Genomic DNA, 18,560 nt, shown 5'->3' with positions numbered 1-18,560 from the left:
CTTTCCAAAGATGTTGGCTTAAGCTGTTGCAGCACTTCCTTTGGGGAAGTTTTCATGAGGTTGGAACAGAGGAGCTAATTCTAGGGAGAAGATACTCATGGATGTGTCCAACTTTGCACCTGAAATCATGTTCAGTGTTTCAAAATCAAGGTCTCCGAGTGCTCTCATCTACCACATCATCCTGGGACAGACCAAAGCCAACAAATTGCTGCAGAGAGGCTTGATCCAATGACTCAACTACAGACACAACCATTAAAAGCTAACAGAAGTAATGTGAATATAGTTTTAATACAATCATTAAGGTGTTACCTGGAGAAATGCATATTCTAGAGCAATGCTATTATGTATACTGGTTCTTACAAACACATCTTGTTTTGACAACAGAAAGCTGAGGTTATACATATCCACATTTTTAAAAAGTTTGTTTCAGCTAGCCTTACAGTGAAGTTAGGAAAAGACTAGGTTGTGAGTTCAAAAGAAAATAAACGAAAAATAAACGAGGGAGAGGAAAAAAAAGCCAGGCATGATGAAGTATTTTTATTCTGCTATATATTTTTATATTTCAGAGCTCACAGCTGAGCCCAGATTCTTGGGTATACAATATAGAAAGCAAGAGCAATGAAATCCAAACTGAAACACATACCAGGAATCACAAAGCAGGCTGCAAATTGCTTTCCCATTAGTGCAGCTGAACACATGTGACCCAACAGCAAACTGCACCTCCAGCAAACCACTGGAAATTTCTTCCCTCCAAAGTATAGATGGTTTAAAAAAAAATATTAATTCAGATGAATAATGTTAAGTGCCTCCTTTTTACAGAGGGTGGAGCAATTCCACACATTCACCTAATTCCAAAGTGCTTCATTCCCAGTTTGGGTTTTCTGGAAGATGTCTGAAGTGTCTCATGAGACGCTGTCCCCACTGCATACCTTGGAGGGCAGCAGCTGAACCCCACATTGGTACTGGGTTCATTAAGTTTCTACTAATGAGATCTGTGCCCAACCTCAGTGGGGAACAGTCAGGCTGAAATTATTATACAGAACCTTAGAGGTGATTTACTCCTCAAAGTTTCCACTGGCAGGAAGAGCAAGTATGGAGGAAAGGAGGAGTGGAAAAACCCCCAAATGTCATTTCTGATTAACCAGGTGCAAGGAAACTGCAGATATCACACAGGTGCTCATTCTCCAGCAACTTCACACCACCAACTGAAGCCTCTTCAGTGCAAAGTAGAACTTCAAAGGCTACAGAGCACAGCCAAAACAAAAACCAAAAAGTTGTCCAATTGTAACAAATTCATGGTATTTCTCTAATACTGACTACATTGCTCAAGCAAACACAGGAGTATGCAGGAGAATGTAAAGACATCTTATCAAAAGAGTATTTTAAATTTAAGGTTTTTTCTTCTGAAAAGATTAAAATAAATTTAACTCTAAATAATAATTAAGAATTTAACAAATATTCATAGAAGGGGCTGATCAGCACTAGAAGTTGTTTTCAGGAAAGCCTTTATAAACAGATTCCAATGCCAAAGGAAAAAAAACCCCACAAAACATCCAACAGATTATAAATACCAGACATAAAAAGACTTGAAGAAGAATGAAAATTTACCTGGGCTGTGAATACACCATAATCCTGTGTTACTGTGCTCAAGTCCATTTGTCTAACACCATAGGAACAGCTTAAGCTTTTTTATTTTGATAATTAATATAAAGAATAAGTGCAATTTTATTTCTATTCCAGATCACTGATTTCACCTCAATGTCTGCTATCAAATCCCTGTCCGAGCTCACTTGTCCGAACTTTTACGAGGTCTGCGGAAGCTGGACATGTTCTCATTCAGTGCATAGATCCTTCGAGAGAACTCCTCAAACTCCCCCAGGACTTGTTCATCACACTCCACTGCTACAGCATGCTCCACTGGGATGGAGTTAAAGTCTTCCAGCTGATCTCCTGCGCTGAACCCCGTTGCTTCCATACCCATGATCTCCTCTGCCTGCTCCACAGTGCAGCAAAGGACGGGGTTGAGTGCAGGCTGAAACTCACAGGGCTGCTCATTGCTCATGGTGTCAGAACACTCACCAGGCAGAAACGCCCCATTTATTGCACTAGAACATTGTAAAAATGATTCCTGCCTATCTTGGATATTGTTTAGGCTCCCATTTTCTCCGTTTAAACTACTGCACAAGTCCTGGCCTTTCTTGGTATTTCTTTTGGAGGAATCCATAGAGGTGTCCAAGGAAGAACATATGGGTCCAGGATTTTTATCCAGCTCTCCAACAAGGGCTGTGACAGCAACAGGCTGTGTTAAAGCAGAGTCGTAACTAGGAGGAGGAGTTTTGTACTGTAGTCTCTCGTTTCCTGTGCTGGCTCGTTTTCGGAGTCCTTTATCTGGAGAAGGAAGCCCACTGGAAAAGCCAATATCCAATCTGCCAAAGCTAGAGCTCTGTCTCTTTGGAACAGGAATTGCACTGGATGTATGGTGTCGATCGCTGTAACAGAAGGAGAGAATAGATCACACCCATCAGGCACGCTCATGAGCAATACAGATGTTTAATCAAAGGCTGAAGCAATTATTTTATCACAACTCCAGGCTCCATTTGGCCAACAACTTATATCCTAAAGTGCTAAAACCCCAAATGTGTTTAGTGCCGTATGAACCACAGAAGACACCCCAGAGGACACCTGTACTGAAAACCAGTGAGGTTGTGTAGGAACACCTACACAGCTCTATGGTTTGGTGAGTCAATCACCCAAGAAACCATCACATTATGCTAATTTGTACTGTTAACACCATTTTAAAGGACCATTCTGCACTTTATGAAATATTATTGTTGACCATATATTTATGTATTTATGGCCTGTACTGGCTCATCATAAACTCTTCAAAAGTGAGTAATAATGGCTGAATCCTCTATGAGTAAAGAATCCAACAGCGGACTTCCCTGACAACTGCACAAAGGAGAAAAACCACACCAACTTCACTACTTGCAGAGGGTTATTCTTGCCAGATCTTCTGCTTTTCTGTGCCAGTCATTCCAAAACTTTTTGGACAAATGTCAACCTCTGTTTCTTGAAGAACATGAACTAATCAAGATTCATTTACAAGTCTGACTTTACTGTTTAATACAGTTCCACAAGCCACTTTCACCGTCTCAAGCTCTATGATTTGGAAAATCAACTTTACGTCATCTTGGGTGTGTTATGAGAATTTTCCTTCATCAGCTCAATACTTATCCAAACATAATCACCCTATATGCAAATAGTATGTTGTACATTAACATAAGCAGCTGGTTCGTTCTCCTTCCAAATTAAAGAAAAAAAGTTAAAAAACAGCTATTATCAATCTGCTGAATATACAACTCTAAGATTCAACCACTGTCAGTATGAAACTCCTTCACGAACTCCATTTAAAAGAAACACCTTCTGCTCAAGGCCTGACACATTTTGGGATCTGTCTGGCAGGGGAAAATCTTGAAACAGCAGTTACGAGTAGTCCCTAGCTCGGATCCTTTTCCACATTACTTTTCTTGTTTTGCTCCCCTTTGTAAATAGAATAAAGTAGATTGCAACAAGTCCCTCTGTGAAGAATAAGCGTCCCCATGGGAAGGCAGTGAGTAGTACTACTGCTGTTGAATTTCCTTTGCCATATTAACTCCTCCCAGGCTGCCCCTAAATGCCTCTGTAGGGCTTCTGTCTCTTCCACAAAACCCTCAAATCACCTTAAGGAGAAGCTGTTTTTCAGAATACACATTTGCAGACAGTGAAGCAGAGAGGTAAGGTGTGGGGTATGCCCAGCCTCTGCCCTGGAGAGAAGCCTGCTGAGATAGGGAGATTGCACAACCTCGCAGCAGACTCCCCCTGGAAAAGGCAGCCACCTTTCAGTTACGGCGAGAGAGGACACAGACCCATGATCCTCTTGGAGATCCTATGCAGATCCTTTGTAACCCACTGGCTTTTACCCTCTCACACCCACCCCTGTACCCCTATAAAATCTAGCCCTCTGCCCCTGTGAGATTAGAAAGCTCGTCCCTAGCCTCCCTTTGCAGGGTGTAGGCTAATAAAGCTGCCTCATGCGGAACTGCTATACGGGCCTCTCGTCTCTCTCCTCCTGGTCTGGCCTGGAGATTGCCTCACAGAGCAAGAGCTGAAATCACTAGCTGAAAATCACTAAAGAGCTGTTAGCCTCTCTGCAAAGGCACTCCGGTGGCTGAGGGAAAACTACACAGGCTCCAAGAAGACGGTTCTTCGCGGGACCATCTCTCCAGACCCGTTACGGTTTCCTGGGTCTGAGCTACAGACCCCATACCAGCTACCACAGTAAGGGCCACACATGAAGGCAGCAGCAAAACCATCAACTTTCTTCTTAGATTTCAACAGCTGTTTCAGACTTTTGAATGCAAACTCCACAAAGCCTTAACAGCTTTGTCTTTCAACCAATTCCTACACCATCAACCACTTATATTTAGAATGAAGTAATATGACAAACGCAAGAATCTGTGGCAGGACACTTGTGAACTTTACTCAGGCAATTTGCACTGCAGATATATTAGGGATGGTCTGTTTTGCCCTCACTTCCCTCAGTTTAGTGCTTTCTGCCTTCATTCAGAAAATAAATAAATACTCTGTATTACTTATTTGATGAGACTCTGTTTATCTTATAGTTAAATGACAAGTTCTAGGAATTTACCCAAATTCCAAGATGCACAAATATTCACAAAGACAGATTTTCTAGACACTTCACTGAGTCAAAGGACATATCATCCCATTTTTATGTGAACTAATTGCTCAGGACAAGTGATAGCTAAGTACTACAGATCACTACTCAAATTATAGGACACTTTGCAAAGAAGCAGCTGGTGCATTTCAGTGCAAGAGATCTAAGGTTTTGCTGCCTTTCCTATTCTAGATAGACCCATGTTGCAGAGCTGAATATCTCTCTCCTCTTTGGGCAGGACAGTGTATAACAGGATGATTTGCACATCTTGCCAAAGAGATGTGGCAAGATGCATGTCCCACCTTGAGCCACAGAAAGAAGGACAAGCAGTGGCTCTGTGTAACAGAACTGGACTTCCTTCTCCCCTCTTCTTTACAAAACTGGGTACAAAGCACAGGCTGGGACTAGTCTTTCTGCTAAGAGCAGCCTAAGCCTGATTCAAGCCTGGAGGAAAGGAGCCTTCAGGCAAGAGAGTTTTGAGCATTTTGCAGCTCTAGAATGAGCTGTATCTAATTTGTTTTTAAGTCTGGACCTATCTGACAAATCAGCTGCCCATTAGCATTTAAAATAGTGAGTATGCAAGAAGATGGGGTGGACACTATTCCCACAGGATCTTCTTTTCAAACTCAAGGGCCACTTATTGTAGATGTGTGGATGTGGCACTTAGGGACATAGGTCAGTGGTGACCTTGGCCTCGGGGAATGGTTGGTCTCAATGACCTTAGAGGTCTTGTCCAACCTTAATGATTCTATGATTGCCATCCTTTTCCAAAAGAAATGGGCCATTCCCCGAAACGGTCAGTGCTACACCCCCTACAACAGCAATGATAAAAATAATTCCACTTGGTTTCTATCAAGATGTCAGGAAATGGAAACATATTCCTGCTGAACTGGAACCAAGGGGGGCTGCAATCCAGAGAAACAATCCCCACATTTGAAATAGTAATTTAAAAAAATAATTAAAAAATAATTAAAGAACACCCACCAACCAAACCAATCAACCAACCAAAAAAAACCAGCAAAAACCCCCAAGACTAGGTATAATACAAGATTTACTGGAAGGATAACTTTTTTTTTCTTCATGTGCAATGGATTCCAGATGCAGAGATGTATCATGTTAGTTGTTCTGCCAACAGTTTGTGTTCAGCTTCACCAAGAGACTTCCACAGCAACAGCAGAAACAGTCTCTATGGCAGCTACAGAAGTTATGGTACAGGACACTTGTATCCCTTGGAAAGTAAAAGAAGAATTTGACATCAAAGCATCAGATCTGTAACACCCTGTATAGCAGTGAGGGCTTCCCATCTCCCCTTCCAGGCAGAACGACTAAAAGGTTTATAGGAAATTCTGCCACTTCTCTGGATTTTATTCAATCATGCACAGGTTAAAATAGGTATTTAAGAGGCTAAAATCTAATTCAGGAAGAATTTCAAGCTGTACCTTGTGGATTTAAGATGTGCGTTTGTCAAAATAGTGACAAGACTATCTACTCTTTACACAATATTTGAACGATAAAAACTCTTGCCTGGAACATAAGCAGTCAGAATTGCGCCCAGACAGCTTACAAACACAGTGGCCTGAACAGCAGCCTATAGATGGGTATGGAGTAGATCCTCCTGTTGAATACATCACTTTGCAGCACAAGGTGCAAGACCTCACAAGAATAAGTGCCATCTCAGATGAGGAGGACACAGAGATAAAGAAGAGCAGAAAGCAGACCTAGGTTTAATCCCAGCTCCTGAAGTTGCAGGGGCACACTGTTTTGCAATTGGTAATTCTCCTGGTAATTCTAGGAGAGATCAAACCCAAGGCAGTCTCTTTGCCATCTTGAGTGAGTAATACCTCTTACCTGTTGTGCTGTGTTGGAAACTTGCTCAAATTAATTTATCTTAGATTGAACTCTTCAAAGGACAGAGACTCCAGTATGGCATAGGACTGCCTAATTGCCAAACCCCAAGTTACCTGCAGAATAGCTGAGGTCACTTGGCTTGTTCAGCCTGGAGGAGGTTGAGGATCTCCCCACAGTGTGCAGCTGCCACCCAAGGGGCAGCGGAGCAGAAGCTCCGATCTCTGCTCTCTATGACCAGGAACAGGACCCAAGGGAATGGCTGGAGCTGTGTCAGGGGAGATGTAGGTTGTTTATCAGGAAAAGGTTCTTCCCCCAGAGCGTGGTCGGGCACTAACCAGGCTCCCAAGGGCAGTGGTCACAGCCCCAAGGCTGCCAGAGCTCAATGAGTGTTTGGACAATGCTCTCAGACACAGGGTGGAATTGTTGGGGTGTCCTGTGAGGGCCAGGAGTTGGACTTGATGATCCCTGTGCATCCCTTCAACTCAGGATATTCTGTGATTCTTCAGCAAGTGTTGATCAGCTCAATTTAGGCACAGTAGCAACTCTTCTATGAGGCAGAAGAAATTTAAGTGTCCGAGTAAACCAAAATGAAAACTGAGGTGTCTAATTAGCACAAGAAAAACAGCTTTAAAAATTGTTGCAGTGGGCATGTAAGTTTGAATTCCACCTCAGAAGAAACATTCCTAAATTCCTTTGTAAAACTAGACCTTACAGGAAAATGGGTGAGAAATTAATTAGTTTGCAGGACCAGGAGAGTTCTTTAAAAGGTTGTTACAACAAGGCTACGCAAGCTAACATGTTAGGTATGCCTGAACAATACCTCTTTAGTCCAGAAGCCAAAAAAATCTTCCCTTCCTTACTAAATTTAACTGGCAGAATGATCTTTCCAAGTGATTTAAACATAGCAGCAGTAAGTTGTTAATCTCTCTCATCTACAAAATAACTTCTCATAGGTCAGTAAAGCAGAAGTTATCCCCATTTATTGTGCAAGTATTCAAACTAATGTATTAGAATAAAAAACACTTGCAGCCAGGTTCCTTGAATGACATGCGGTGAAATAGACCTTAAGACTTTAAAACCAGGTTTTAAGATGCTGGAGAAATAGGGAGCAGAGTTCAGAAACTGTCCATTGTTACCAATAAATATGAATAGGATGGGTCGAGCTTCCATCAGGAATAAATAAAGGGGTAACAGCCCAAATCTGAGAACAAAGGAATGAAGTCAGTAGTATGGTTTATCTGCTTATCAAATATTAACTAAGACATCTAGATAGAGGTAAATATGTATGAAGGACTTTGGAGATCAGCCATTCAAGAAGTAATTGCCTAGGCTCTTTCCACAGTCACTGGAGAAGGAAAATGAGAGAAGGGTGGTAATCCCTTATTGAGAGCCAGTGGGAAAGTCATCTTCCCTGGATGCCTCTTCTTAATCACAGGGGGCAACCTAGGCAACAAGCTCAGACTGAGTGACACGTGTCTACAAGGCAAACATGAGAAGATAAATAGCTCTCCATAGACTTTTAATTAGAGCAATGGTCATAGTCTTGCAGGCAAATAAAACAAACCCATAATGGCTCTGGGTATAGTGGGTTAAACTTACATCTTTTCCTGTGCCATCACCTCCCTCCAGGTGATAATGGAAGTCATATTGAGGTTTTAGTTCAAACGTAATGTTAAGAGAGAGGCACAGAGCTCAGAAATACAAGGTTGCTATTAATCCCTATGAAAACAAGGAACCGATGGAGGGTGTCTATTCCATTTCTGTTTTGAGGCTGTACTGTTACAAGAATTCACAGCATTCACATCAAGGCAAAGTCCAGAGAAAGAATCCCAGAATAGAATCCCAAAAGGGTCTGGGTTGAAACCAACTTTCAAAACCATCTAGTTCCAATCCCCCTGCCATGGGTAGGGACACCTTCCACTAGACCAGGTTGCTCCAAAGCCCCATCCAACCCACCCTTGAACACTTCCAGGGATGGGACAGCCACAGCTTCTCTGGGCAGCCTGTGCCAGGGCGTCCCCACCCTCACAGGGAAGTATTGCTTCCTAATTTCTAATCTAAACCCACCAGCTGTCAGTTTAAAGACACTGCCCCTTGTTCTTTGAGCTTCACAGCTCATGAAATTAATAAAAAATATATAAAAATATATAAAAAAGTAAGTAATGTTAGAAAACGATCATCCAGTTACTCAGAAACTTTAGAGACTGTCAGGTATTGTCCCCAGTGAGAAGGATTTGGCTTGCAGGAGTACAGGCCTTTACTCTAAGGCACAGCCTTGAGCTGAATTACTTGGGTTGGGCTGATTCAGCTTCCAGCAACAATTTCTTGGTTGGTCTCCTGAGACAGCAAACAGGCATGGACGCCTGTCCAAAAAGAATGGCCTGTGACTTGTGGAGTATAAAAACTGATTTGATTAACTGTCATCAGGTCCTAATGACTTTTAGTCATCAGGTTGGATGACACTAGAACTGGTCACGCATATGGCTATGAACAGTTCCTGTCAGAAAGCAGGATTTTTAAATTAAAAAAAAAAAAGAGAAGCCTCAGGTTTATTGGACATTATAGATAGGAGAATAGCATCATCACCAATTTCAATATTTCAATTGCATCCAAATCTCAAAAGCCAATTCTAACTATCTGACTTCAGCTCTAAGTTTTTCTGGCAGCAAAATGACGTAGTAGCTATTTTCTCCCAAAATACTAATTTTCACTAGTTAATAAATAGTCAGTTTGAGCATTCTTAGCCCTAAGGCAGAAGACATACTCCCCACTGTAAACAGGCAAGATAAAGTGACTGAAATAAGACACAAATATTTCTGAAATTATTTTCTTAGTGAACACATTCTGGTTGCAGTTTTGATAGAATTTCTTCAGTCAGATTCACCTGTGATTGTTTAATCTGTCTGCAAGTGGCTCAGAGAAACTGTAAAGCAATATGAGGGACAAAATACAATTCACAGGCTCAAATATGTATCTTTTCCTCCCCACAAAATGTTTCCTCTGAGGAACATTACTGGAACACAGCTGGACAAAATACTAAACTTTGATTGCCTGGCCAAAAGCCAAACTCCACAGCTACAGCACTTTGCTATGAGAATGCTTAAAAAAACTGCAAACACTTACGCACCATTTGATCTTTTTTTGTTGCAAACTATGACCTCATGGCAGTAAGAACACTAAATGAAGGTGTTTTAGTTGGTTTATAGCCATCTGAAATGCCTGAAGCTCCATGAGCAGCTCAGAGCCAATATCATGTCAACCATGCTAAAAAGCACTAATAGTTTCTCACCTTCTTAGAGATTACTGGTTAAATAATGTACAATAGCAGCAGGAAGGCTGCTAATACGAAGTTAAGATGAAATTGCATCTTTTGGCAGCTAAGAAATTCTGCAACACATTTTTAAAAAATGAAATCTTCATTAATTAAGTCACCAGAGTTTTCATAACTAAGAAGTTTTGGGCTCCTCTTGATTCTAGAAGTATATAAATCAAGACATACCCTCAAAACACAAATTTAAGCCTTGGCACTCAAGTATTTTTCAGGAAAGCCTTTAAATGCAGCACAAAAGGGCATCTCTCTGCCTAAGACAAGCCCTTCCAAAGGAGTATCTTGTATTTGCCAGTATTAGATAAGTCTACTGTCTGTTCACTAGGGAAACATCTCCTTGCTGGACTGCTTGGGTTTGCAGCATGTTCTTTACTTTCTGTTAATCACAAATACTATCCCTCCTAAGTTACAGAGCGAAAACAAAATAAGCTGAAGAATAGGAGAGAAAAAGAGTCAGTCTCTTGATTTAATGCAGCCATGATCTAAAGAGCCTAAACTTGTGAAGGGTAAATCTGAACATGCAAAAAGAAATAAAACTGTATTAAAAATGTACAGGCTATATGAAAGTGGGGATTTGAAGAGGACCTAAGAGATATGGGGAGAGCAACTTTTTAAACAGGCAGAGAGGGACAGGAAAAGGGGGAATGGTTTTAAACCAAAAGAGAGGAGATTTAGATTAGAGATTAGGAAGAAATTCTTCTCTGTGAGGGTGGTGAGGCCCTGGCACAAGTTGCCCACAGAAGCTGTGGCTGCCCTATCTCTGGAAGTGTTCTAGGCCAGGTTGGACAGGGCTTGGAGCAAACAAGGTCTAGTGGGAGGTGTCCCTGCCCATGGCAGGGAAGTGGAACAACATGACCTTTAAGGTCCCTTCCAATCCAAACCTTTCTATGATTCAGTCTCAAATGCTGGAATAAACTGCCTGCTCACAAGAAGCAGAATTTAAGAGAAAATCTGCATAGGGCCTTTTGCATCCACAACAGCCAACCTAAAAAACTGAGCTACTTTTCTGGAAGCCAGTGAAACTCCAGGACTAAAAAAACTGGAAACAGACAGAATTATTCCCAGAAGGAAACAGAAAAGATTCGGGGGACCACAACAGAGACAGTTTAAATCAACAACAACTTTGGCTCATCATCTTTCACCTTAAGAGTCAACATCCAGATTTATTACCAGGAAAGTCAGTTTTTGCAGCTCTATAGCCTCTAACAGTGTGTGAGGGAACCAACAGATTTGTCTTGATTTTGTCTGCATACAGCACAATAATATTTTGCAGTAGGGGTAAGGGGGAAGAAAAGTAAACACAGAAGGATATTGGTATCAGGAGAGATATGAAGATGGAAGTACAGCTTTAGACCTGCAAGCTTGCTGCAATAAATCACACAAGTTGGAATGTGAAAACATTTATTAATCATTTCAGTGTAATGTCTGAGAAACCAAAACAACACAAATCTCACCAGGCAGAGAGAACCAGCCACTAAACCTTGATGCACAGACACTGGACTCTGCAGACCTTCCAAAGGGTCAAAGGCTAGCCCAGAGCTCCAGGCAAAACATATAGAAGGAACTCATAGAAGACTGAAGCAGGGATTTTAAAGCCAAATTTGCTCTGATAGATATATGAAATAGGTGAGCTCTTCTACAAAAGCCAGGGAGGATTTTTTGGGGTTGTTTTAAATCTAAAATGGTAAAGATTATGGTGGTGAAATTCAGAAAACCCAGCTACAGTGCTCAGAAAGGAAAATGAAGACCAGCAACAGGACCAAACAAACCAGGCAGTGTAAGTGAGTATGTGGGTAAGAAAACCTCTTGTCTCCCTGCTCTTATCCTGCAAACAAACAATAACCTGGAAATATTTTATTGACTACAGTTTGTGTCAGAGGGTATCAGATGACTCACATTAACCTGAAAACAAAAATTTCCCTCAAGTCTTCATTTTAACAGCTAGTGGTTTTTCTGCTTGTTTCAATGTACATAATCAGGTATTATCCACAGGACTGTGCACATCTGTATTCTGCCCAATTATGTAAGTCTAGCCAGTTTTCCCCTCAAGCTAGACTCCCTGTAAAGCCTCATTTCCATTTATATTATTAGGAAGCACTAAGAAGCATTGTTTGGAATCATCAGTTAAAAAAAAAAAAGAAGTTAAAAATTAACAACTATGCATACCAGTTCTGGAGATGAGAAGGAAATGAGGCATACACATCCGTGGGGGGAAGAAGGGAATGTGATATTCCTGAAGAACCATGCTTAATATTCCTGCATGGAAATATTATCCAGCTAAAAAAAAGTGCTTTGTTTTGTTAATGATTGTGCATCACCTATAGAAAACAACAACAGGATTGTATGGTGGCAAAACCTCCAAGGCATAACTAAAGTTTCCAGATCAGTTCTTCAGAGCCAGCACATGCCAGAAGGGAAGAACAGGTGAAAATTATTCCCATTTCACATGTTTCAGTGTCAATCCACTTCTGCTTATTCAAGACTGTAGGACCATGACCTGCACCCCTTCCACTCTCTACCAATGAGCAGAGAGAAGTGCTACAGAAGTCAGAGTCTGGCCTTTCACTTTCAGATTTGCTGAGGGGACCACAGATCATCTGAGGAGTTTTACACTACTGTGATGGATATCACACAAAAACTCACAGTGATAATTTCCCAATGAAGAAAGCTTTTCTTTATGCATCTTGCTAGAGGAAAAAAGAAAAGCAGGGAGAATCTTTTCAGCTGTACCTGAAATTACTTACAGAGTAACACTGCACAAGGGACTGAGCTTCCTTTTCTCAGGACCTATTTACTTCCTGTGTTGGCTGAGCTGAATTTCCATCAAGCAACACTTTTTACAGTACTGCTCAAAGAAGAGGCTTCTTGTACTACTGTATTTGTTTTCCTTAGCCAAGATTCCAACCAGCAACCTGGAGGTGGGGGTATTCAGCTTGTAGAACAGGCTGGAGAACAGAAGGCTCCAGGGACACCTTGAAGCCCTTGCCAGTACCTAAAGAGGCTCCAAGTGAGCTGAAGAGGGACTTTGGACAAGGGCCTGGAATGACAGGACAAGAGGGAATGGCTTCCCACGGCCAGAGGGCAGGGTTAGATGGAATATTGGGAAGAAATTCTTCCCTGTGGGGGTGGTGAAGCCCTGGCACAGGTTGCCCAGAGAAGCTGTGGCTGCCCAATCCCCGGATGTGTTCAAGGGCAGGTTGGACGAGCTTGGAGCAACCTGATCTAGTGGGAGGTGTCCCTGCACATGGCAGGGAGTGGGAACTGGATGATCTTTAAGGTGTTTTCCAGCCCAAACCATTCTATGATTCCCTGTGACCTGTTATAGTAGAATTCACACAAGCACCTTTTAATATCAAAATCAATTTTAAAAAGAGAAAACAGGAGGGAGAAGAAACTGGTTTGCTCATGAGAGTTAAGAGGGCAGAAAAACAAACCATTCTATGATTCTATGATAAGATGAGAATGCAGGATGAAATAATTGTTTAAAACAAGAGACTGCATGAGTGCACACAATTCAAAGAGCATAAATTAAAACCATGTGAATACAAACCATTATTTGTTGAAATACACTGGGTAGTAAACTGTGCTTCCACATTTAGTAAAGTTCACCTCAGTTTAAGGAAAAGTGGTTAAGCCTCCTGCTCATACAACTGCTCCAAGATAAACCTAAACTAACTTTAGCCTTAAAACATAGAAACCTGTCCCATTTGATTCTGCAGACAGTGGAAGATGAGTCTGAATCCTCCAGAGTGAATCAGAGCAGAAGTACATGGGATTTCCCTGGAAGATACTATAACCTTCAGTTATCTGTTAATGTAGCTTCTCATTTAGCAACAATGCTCAACATGCAACAGCTATTTTCATTAGCAGCAATTATACTACAGAGAGGTTGTATTGATTATCATTCAGATTCCCATGCAGCTCACTTGAATTACACAGTCAGGGACTGCCTGGGCTATGACCTGTTCTGCTAAAGCAGTTTGATACAGAAGGTGCACCTGCTACCAAACATTAAATACAGTCTTAAGACAACAATTAATTCACCTCCCTCTAGTGAAGAACATTTTTTTTTTCAAACAGGATTCCCCTGCTACATCAACCTCTGAGGAGGGTTGTGGGCCCATCATATGGAAGAACTTAAGAGCGTAAGAAAACAGTAGAATGTTGTGGACAGTTACATGGTCTGTATTTTGGGAAGGTCACAATCTCATCAAGCATGCTCAGCTTGTGAAGAGGAGATGCTTGTTTGTGACAAATCATTACCTTCAATTTTTTTGTAGCATCCATCTCTTTCTTTTAAATTACAAAAAATAAATACTTACCATCTAACCATTAGCCCAAGCTCCATGAAGTTTTTCAGGTTAGGAAGAGTTTGCCTTAGATCTGGAGTACTCAGCCCGTGCTGATATCTAAGCTACAAGAACAGAAAAAAGCCCTAAAATTAGCACAGCTTTCCAAATCCCAAAGAACATAACATCACGGTCAGTTAATTTACTAGGTTTTTAGGAAGTTTAGGATGATTATCCAGCAGTTTTCAAGATATTTATTCTCCTTAAGAAAATGTTCAATTTACTACTTGTATTAGGAAACCCGCCCAAGTGATGCCATGAAGATTTTTGCCTTTTCTTTTATACCCGTTATACCTTTTTACAGCTTCTGTATTCCTAGTGCTTTTTGCCTACATTCTTAAACTTGTTTGTCAAGCTAAGAGACTAAACATTTTAGAAGCTTCGTAGTTAGGGATCAGTGTGCCCCAGACCCCAAGGTCCTCTCCAGAACACATTCTGTAAACCAAGATAGAACCATCCAGGGGAAGGTTCCTTGGGGAGGGGGGCTCACTTGAGCCTCTCATTGGGGAATCTTTGATAGATATGCTAATTAGTAAAACCTATAATGTTATACCCAATGTTGGGGAGATAGACTCAGCGGGGTGCATCTTGATGCATATGACCTGGATGTGTACACCTAAGGATCCTTAAAATAAATACCAAGGTAAAATCCCTTTTCCCCTTCTAACCATGTATGACTTGATTTTAAGACCAGGAAAAGGCATCACAAGAACAGGGACAAAATAATCAGTCAACCTGACTCTTAAATCTCCTTATAATTTTCCTATTTTCTATCTGCAACAGGAGAGCAGGCTCACAGCTTAAAAACACAGCCATTACGGGAAGAGACCAAATTCCAACACAATATTCTATATTAATGAATTCCAAATATTTATCTGTGTGTACTTGTCAGTCTGAGTGTATCACAATATGCTGGAATCAGTAATAGAATTCTTATAGTAATATCAACAAATAAAAATACATATTGTCACACAACTGATCAATATCTGTGCTCCTTATACAGTTTATATCAACATTTAAACTCCTGTTATTAGCATCATAATTAAATCCAGCACTCAAATCAGATGCCACGTAGCGAAGCAAAAGGCTATAAACACTGGCGTACTTCAACCCAAATATTGACTCCTATAAGTTGTTCTTACCCTCAAACTATCAAATGACAGCCACATGACATGACTGTCACTGCTAGGAATTATAAACTCCATGTTTAACAAGTCACCAAGTTAAAAATACCTCTGAAGAAAACAGTACACAGAAGGGAAAAAGTCTGTCTTTCAAGTTTGAATCTCAAAATTTCAGGGAAACTTTGCAGAGAAATTTATCTCTTGTGAGGTTAAAATATAAAAAAACCCTGACACTCTACATTCCAGTATCTCTAAGACTACTAAAATGATGCACTACCAACTTAATAAGCAGTTCTCAGCATATGTAAACATCCTCTGGAAGTCTCTGCTGGACTCCAATACAGGCACATGCTGCACAAATTCAATGCTGATAGATTTACCTGCTGAAACACAGAACAGTCCCACTCAAAGTTAAATTTCTTTTCTTTAGAATTACACACCTGTTTCCATAATTCCTGACAGTAAGATGCAGGAAAGTGTCTTAAGTTTCAAAAATTTCTGACTTCTCCCAAACAATCAGTTTTTCACAGAGAAGACTTGAAATTGGGAATGATTTTTATGCTTGTCTGAGTTTCAGAAAGAAAAATTACTTTGGAAGAAAAACACCCTCAGTACCACATTGTACAACAGGCAGCCATTTATTACAGTTTATTATTTCCATATGGACAAAGCCAAATCATACGGTGGGCTTGGGTTCGTATTTTCTGCTACAATGACAGAACCTGGATTAAGACAACCACACAAAATAAATTACAAAACCATCACCACATTCTCCTGATGGGATTATAGTGGATTTGGTTAACTGGAGAACTAGCCTGGAGCAAAAGAAATGAAGAAGGAAAAAACCCATCAAACTCAAAACTTTACATTTGTTCCTCCTCCAACAATCAGAAGTTCATGGAATACCCCTTTTTATACTCATCCATAGATTTTAAGGTTTCAGAGCACAAAACTAAAGTGGATTAAGGGATCTCTCTGTTTCCAACAGCTCAGATCAGAGGAAGGCATGGGTGAGCACAGTATCCAAACATGAGCAAAACTACTGCTTCTACTAAAAGACATTTTTGTATTTCCAATAGTAGGGATGCATATTAAGTAAAGTTAGCATGCAAGTTTCATGAAACTTCTAGAAAAACCTGCATACTATTTTGACTTTGCAACAGATTAAAAGCGAAGCAATACTGCCTTGTGTCTGCATCAATACAAGCTGATGATGATGTATTTACAAACCCAGAAACTGCTGAAAAACTTATGTGCCTTCTATGGGCAGAAAAAAACATACAAAAATCAGCTGATAAATTGGGTTTTAGTCTGGATCCAAAATTACCTCTCCATTAATGCAGCAAAGGTTAACTCCTGCTTCGTGTAATTCTGTAGTAGTGTCCCATATCCTGATAAAGAAATCTCTGCTTTGCTGCGTGATGCAGGCCACTACAGGTACAACACCAAGCAAATGGGAACATGGAGGTGGAAGGAGCTAAAAACCAACTTTTTTTACCTAAAGGATCAGAACTCCTCTTCCTCTTCTCCTTACCCTCCAACAATTTAAAAAAAAAAAACCAAAAACTACTAAGAACTGAGTTTTTTCCCCAAACCATAAAGCACTTCTCATACACCTTCCCTTAAGCTTAATTTTTTTAGCATCCAACACCACACATGCAGGGCCAGTTACTCCACCTCATCCAATAAATAGGAAGGCACTGAACAACAGTCATAAGGACGGAGTCCAGAGGACACCATGGAGATGCACCAAGGGCTGCTGGAGCTCCTCTGCTCTGTAGACAGGCAGGGAGAGCTGAGGATGTTCAGCCTGGAGAAGAGAAGGCTTTAGGGAGACCCCAGAGCCTCTTCCAGCGCCTAAAGGGGCTCCAAGAGCTGGAGAGGAACTTTGGACAAGGGCCTGGAGTGAGAGGACAAGGGGGAATGGCTTCAAACTAACAGAGGACAGGGTTAGATGGAATATTGGGAAGAAATTCTTGGCTGTGACTGTGGTGAGGCCCTGGCACAGGCTGCCCACAGAAGGCAGGTTCAAGGCCAGGTTGGATGGAGCTTGGAGCAACCAGGTCTAGAGGAAACCCCAGGGCAGCGGGGGTGGAACTGGATGATCTTTAAGGTCTGTTCTAGTCCAAACCATTCTATGATCCCCTGTGACCTGTTACAGTAGGATTCACACAAATACCCTTTAACATCAAAATCAATTCTAAAAAGAGAAGAATGTAGGGAGAAGCTGCTTTGCTCATAAGAATTAAGAGGGCAGGAAAACAAGAGCAGACAGAGGTAACTGTGTGCTGCCTTGACTCTCCTAAGAAACAGTTCAAATTTCAATTGCTGCTATTAAAAGTCACCTGTCTCCACACTAAGTTTCTAATGCAATAATTTGCAAAATCAGCATTTTATTTAAGATTTTAAAGATTAGCTTGTTTCTTCAGGATATTACAGACCCAGCCATCCAAACAAAACATGCCTGTTTTAATTGGAGCGAAGATCTGTCCAAGATTTGTGTTCACATAGACCATGTATTCTCCACAGGACTTTGAGTAAATCATTAATGATGTTCCAGTAATAAAATATTAATTCTGATTTCCATACCAATAAATAGCTCCTATATACAGCTTTGTTTTCCCAAGTGCTGCTCTCATTTTAGTTACTAGCAACACTTACTCCACAGAAACAAGATATAGGAGACAAGATGCATCGTATTTCATGAACAGTTCAAGGCAGAAGAATTTAAGGAATTACCTGTAGGGAAAAATCTGAAGAAATAGAATAATACATTTATTTTAAGGCTAACTTCTCTACAGAAGACCAGCTAATCATACCAGTGGGTATTTTCTATTATGAATATATATTCCAATATCACAAAAACCCATAAATGTTAAAATAAACTGCATTTAAAACAGCAGTTCTCAGAATGAAAGGTAGATTTACTCTTAAAAAACTTGTATTAGCTTCCTAAGAAAGTGTTTAAAGACTGAATTTCCATAAAAGACTAATACTAACAAAACCACAGTATTAGCTGTAGGTGAAACACAACAAATTGAAGTTAAATTGTAACGAAATGGGCATAATTGGTTTACACTCTTTAGAATGAGAAAAAATAATATTCAGCTGCTCCAGTTTCTACCTGTATTTCCTTCTCTGCAACGGTCTGAACTTACACTGGAAGGTGTCCATACCCAGGAGTGAACCAGCTCCAA

General features: G+C 40.7%; 1 protein-coding gene across 5 annotated transcripts in view; it reads right to left on the bottom strand.

The window, feature by feature from the left end:
* Positions 1-532: 532 nt before the first annotated feature.
* UVRAG (UV radiation resistance associated) overlaps positions 533-18,560 on the bottom strand; it is a 98,696-nt gene continuing 80,668 nt past the window's right edge. For 4 of the 5 annotated variants that reach the window (XM_048293623.1, XM_048293624.1, XM_048293625.1 and 1 more), the window contains exons 14-15: positions 14,213-14,304; positions 533-2,489 (exon numbers count right to left, since the gene is read on the bottom strand). In XM_048293623.1, coding sequence (XP_048149580.1) covers positions 1,787-2,489; positions 14,213-14,304 — 795 coding nt within the window. In that variant the 3' untranslated portion in view covers positions 533-1,786. The remainder of the gene's footprint in view (positions 2,490-14,212; positions 14,305-18,560) is intronic. The other variant, XM_048293627.1, reaches the window with a different exon arrangement.

This window comes from Corvus hawaiiensis, chromosome 2 (genome assembly GCF_020740725.1).
Source record: "Corvus hawaiiensis isolate bCorHaw1 chromosome 2, bCorHaw1.pri.cur, whole genome shotgun sequence".
Lineage (NCBI taxonomy): Eukaryota > Metazoa > Chordata > Aves > Passeriformes > Corvidae > Corvus > Corvus hawaiiensis.
This window is presented reverse-complemented; position numbering and strand designations above follow the sequence as displayed.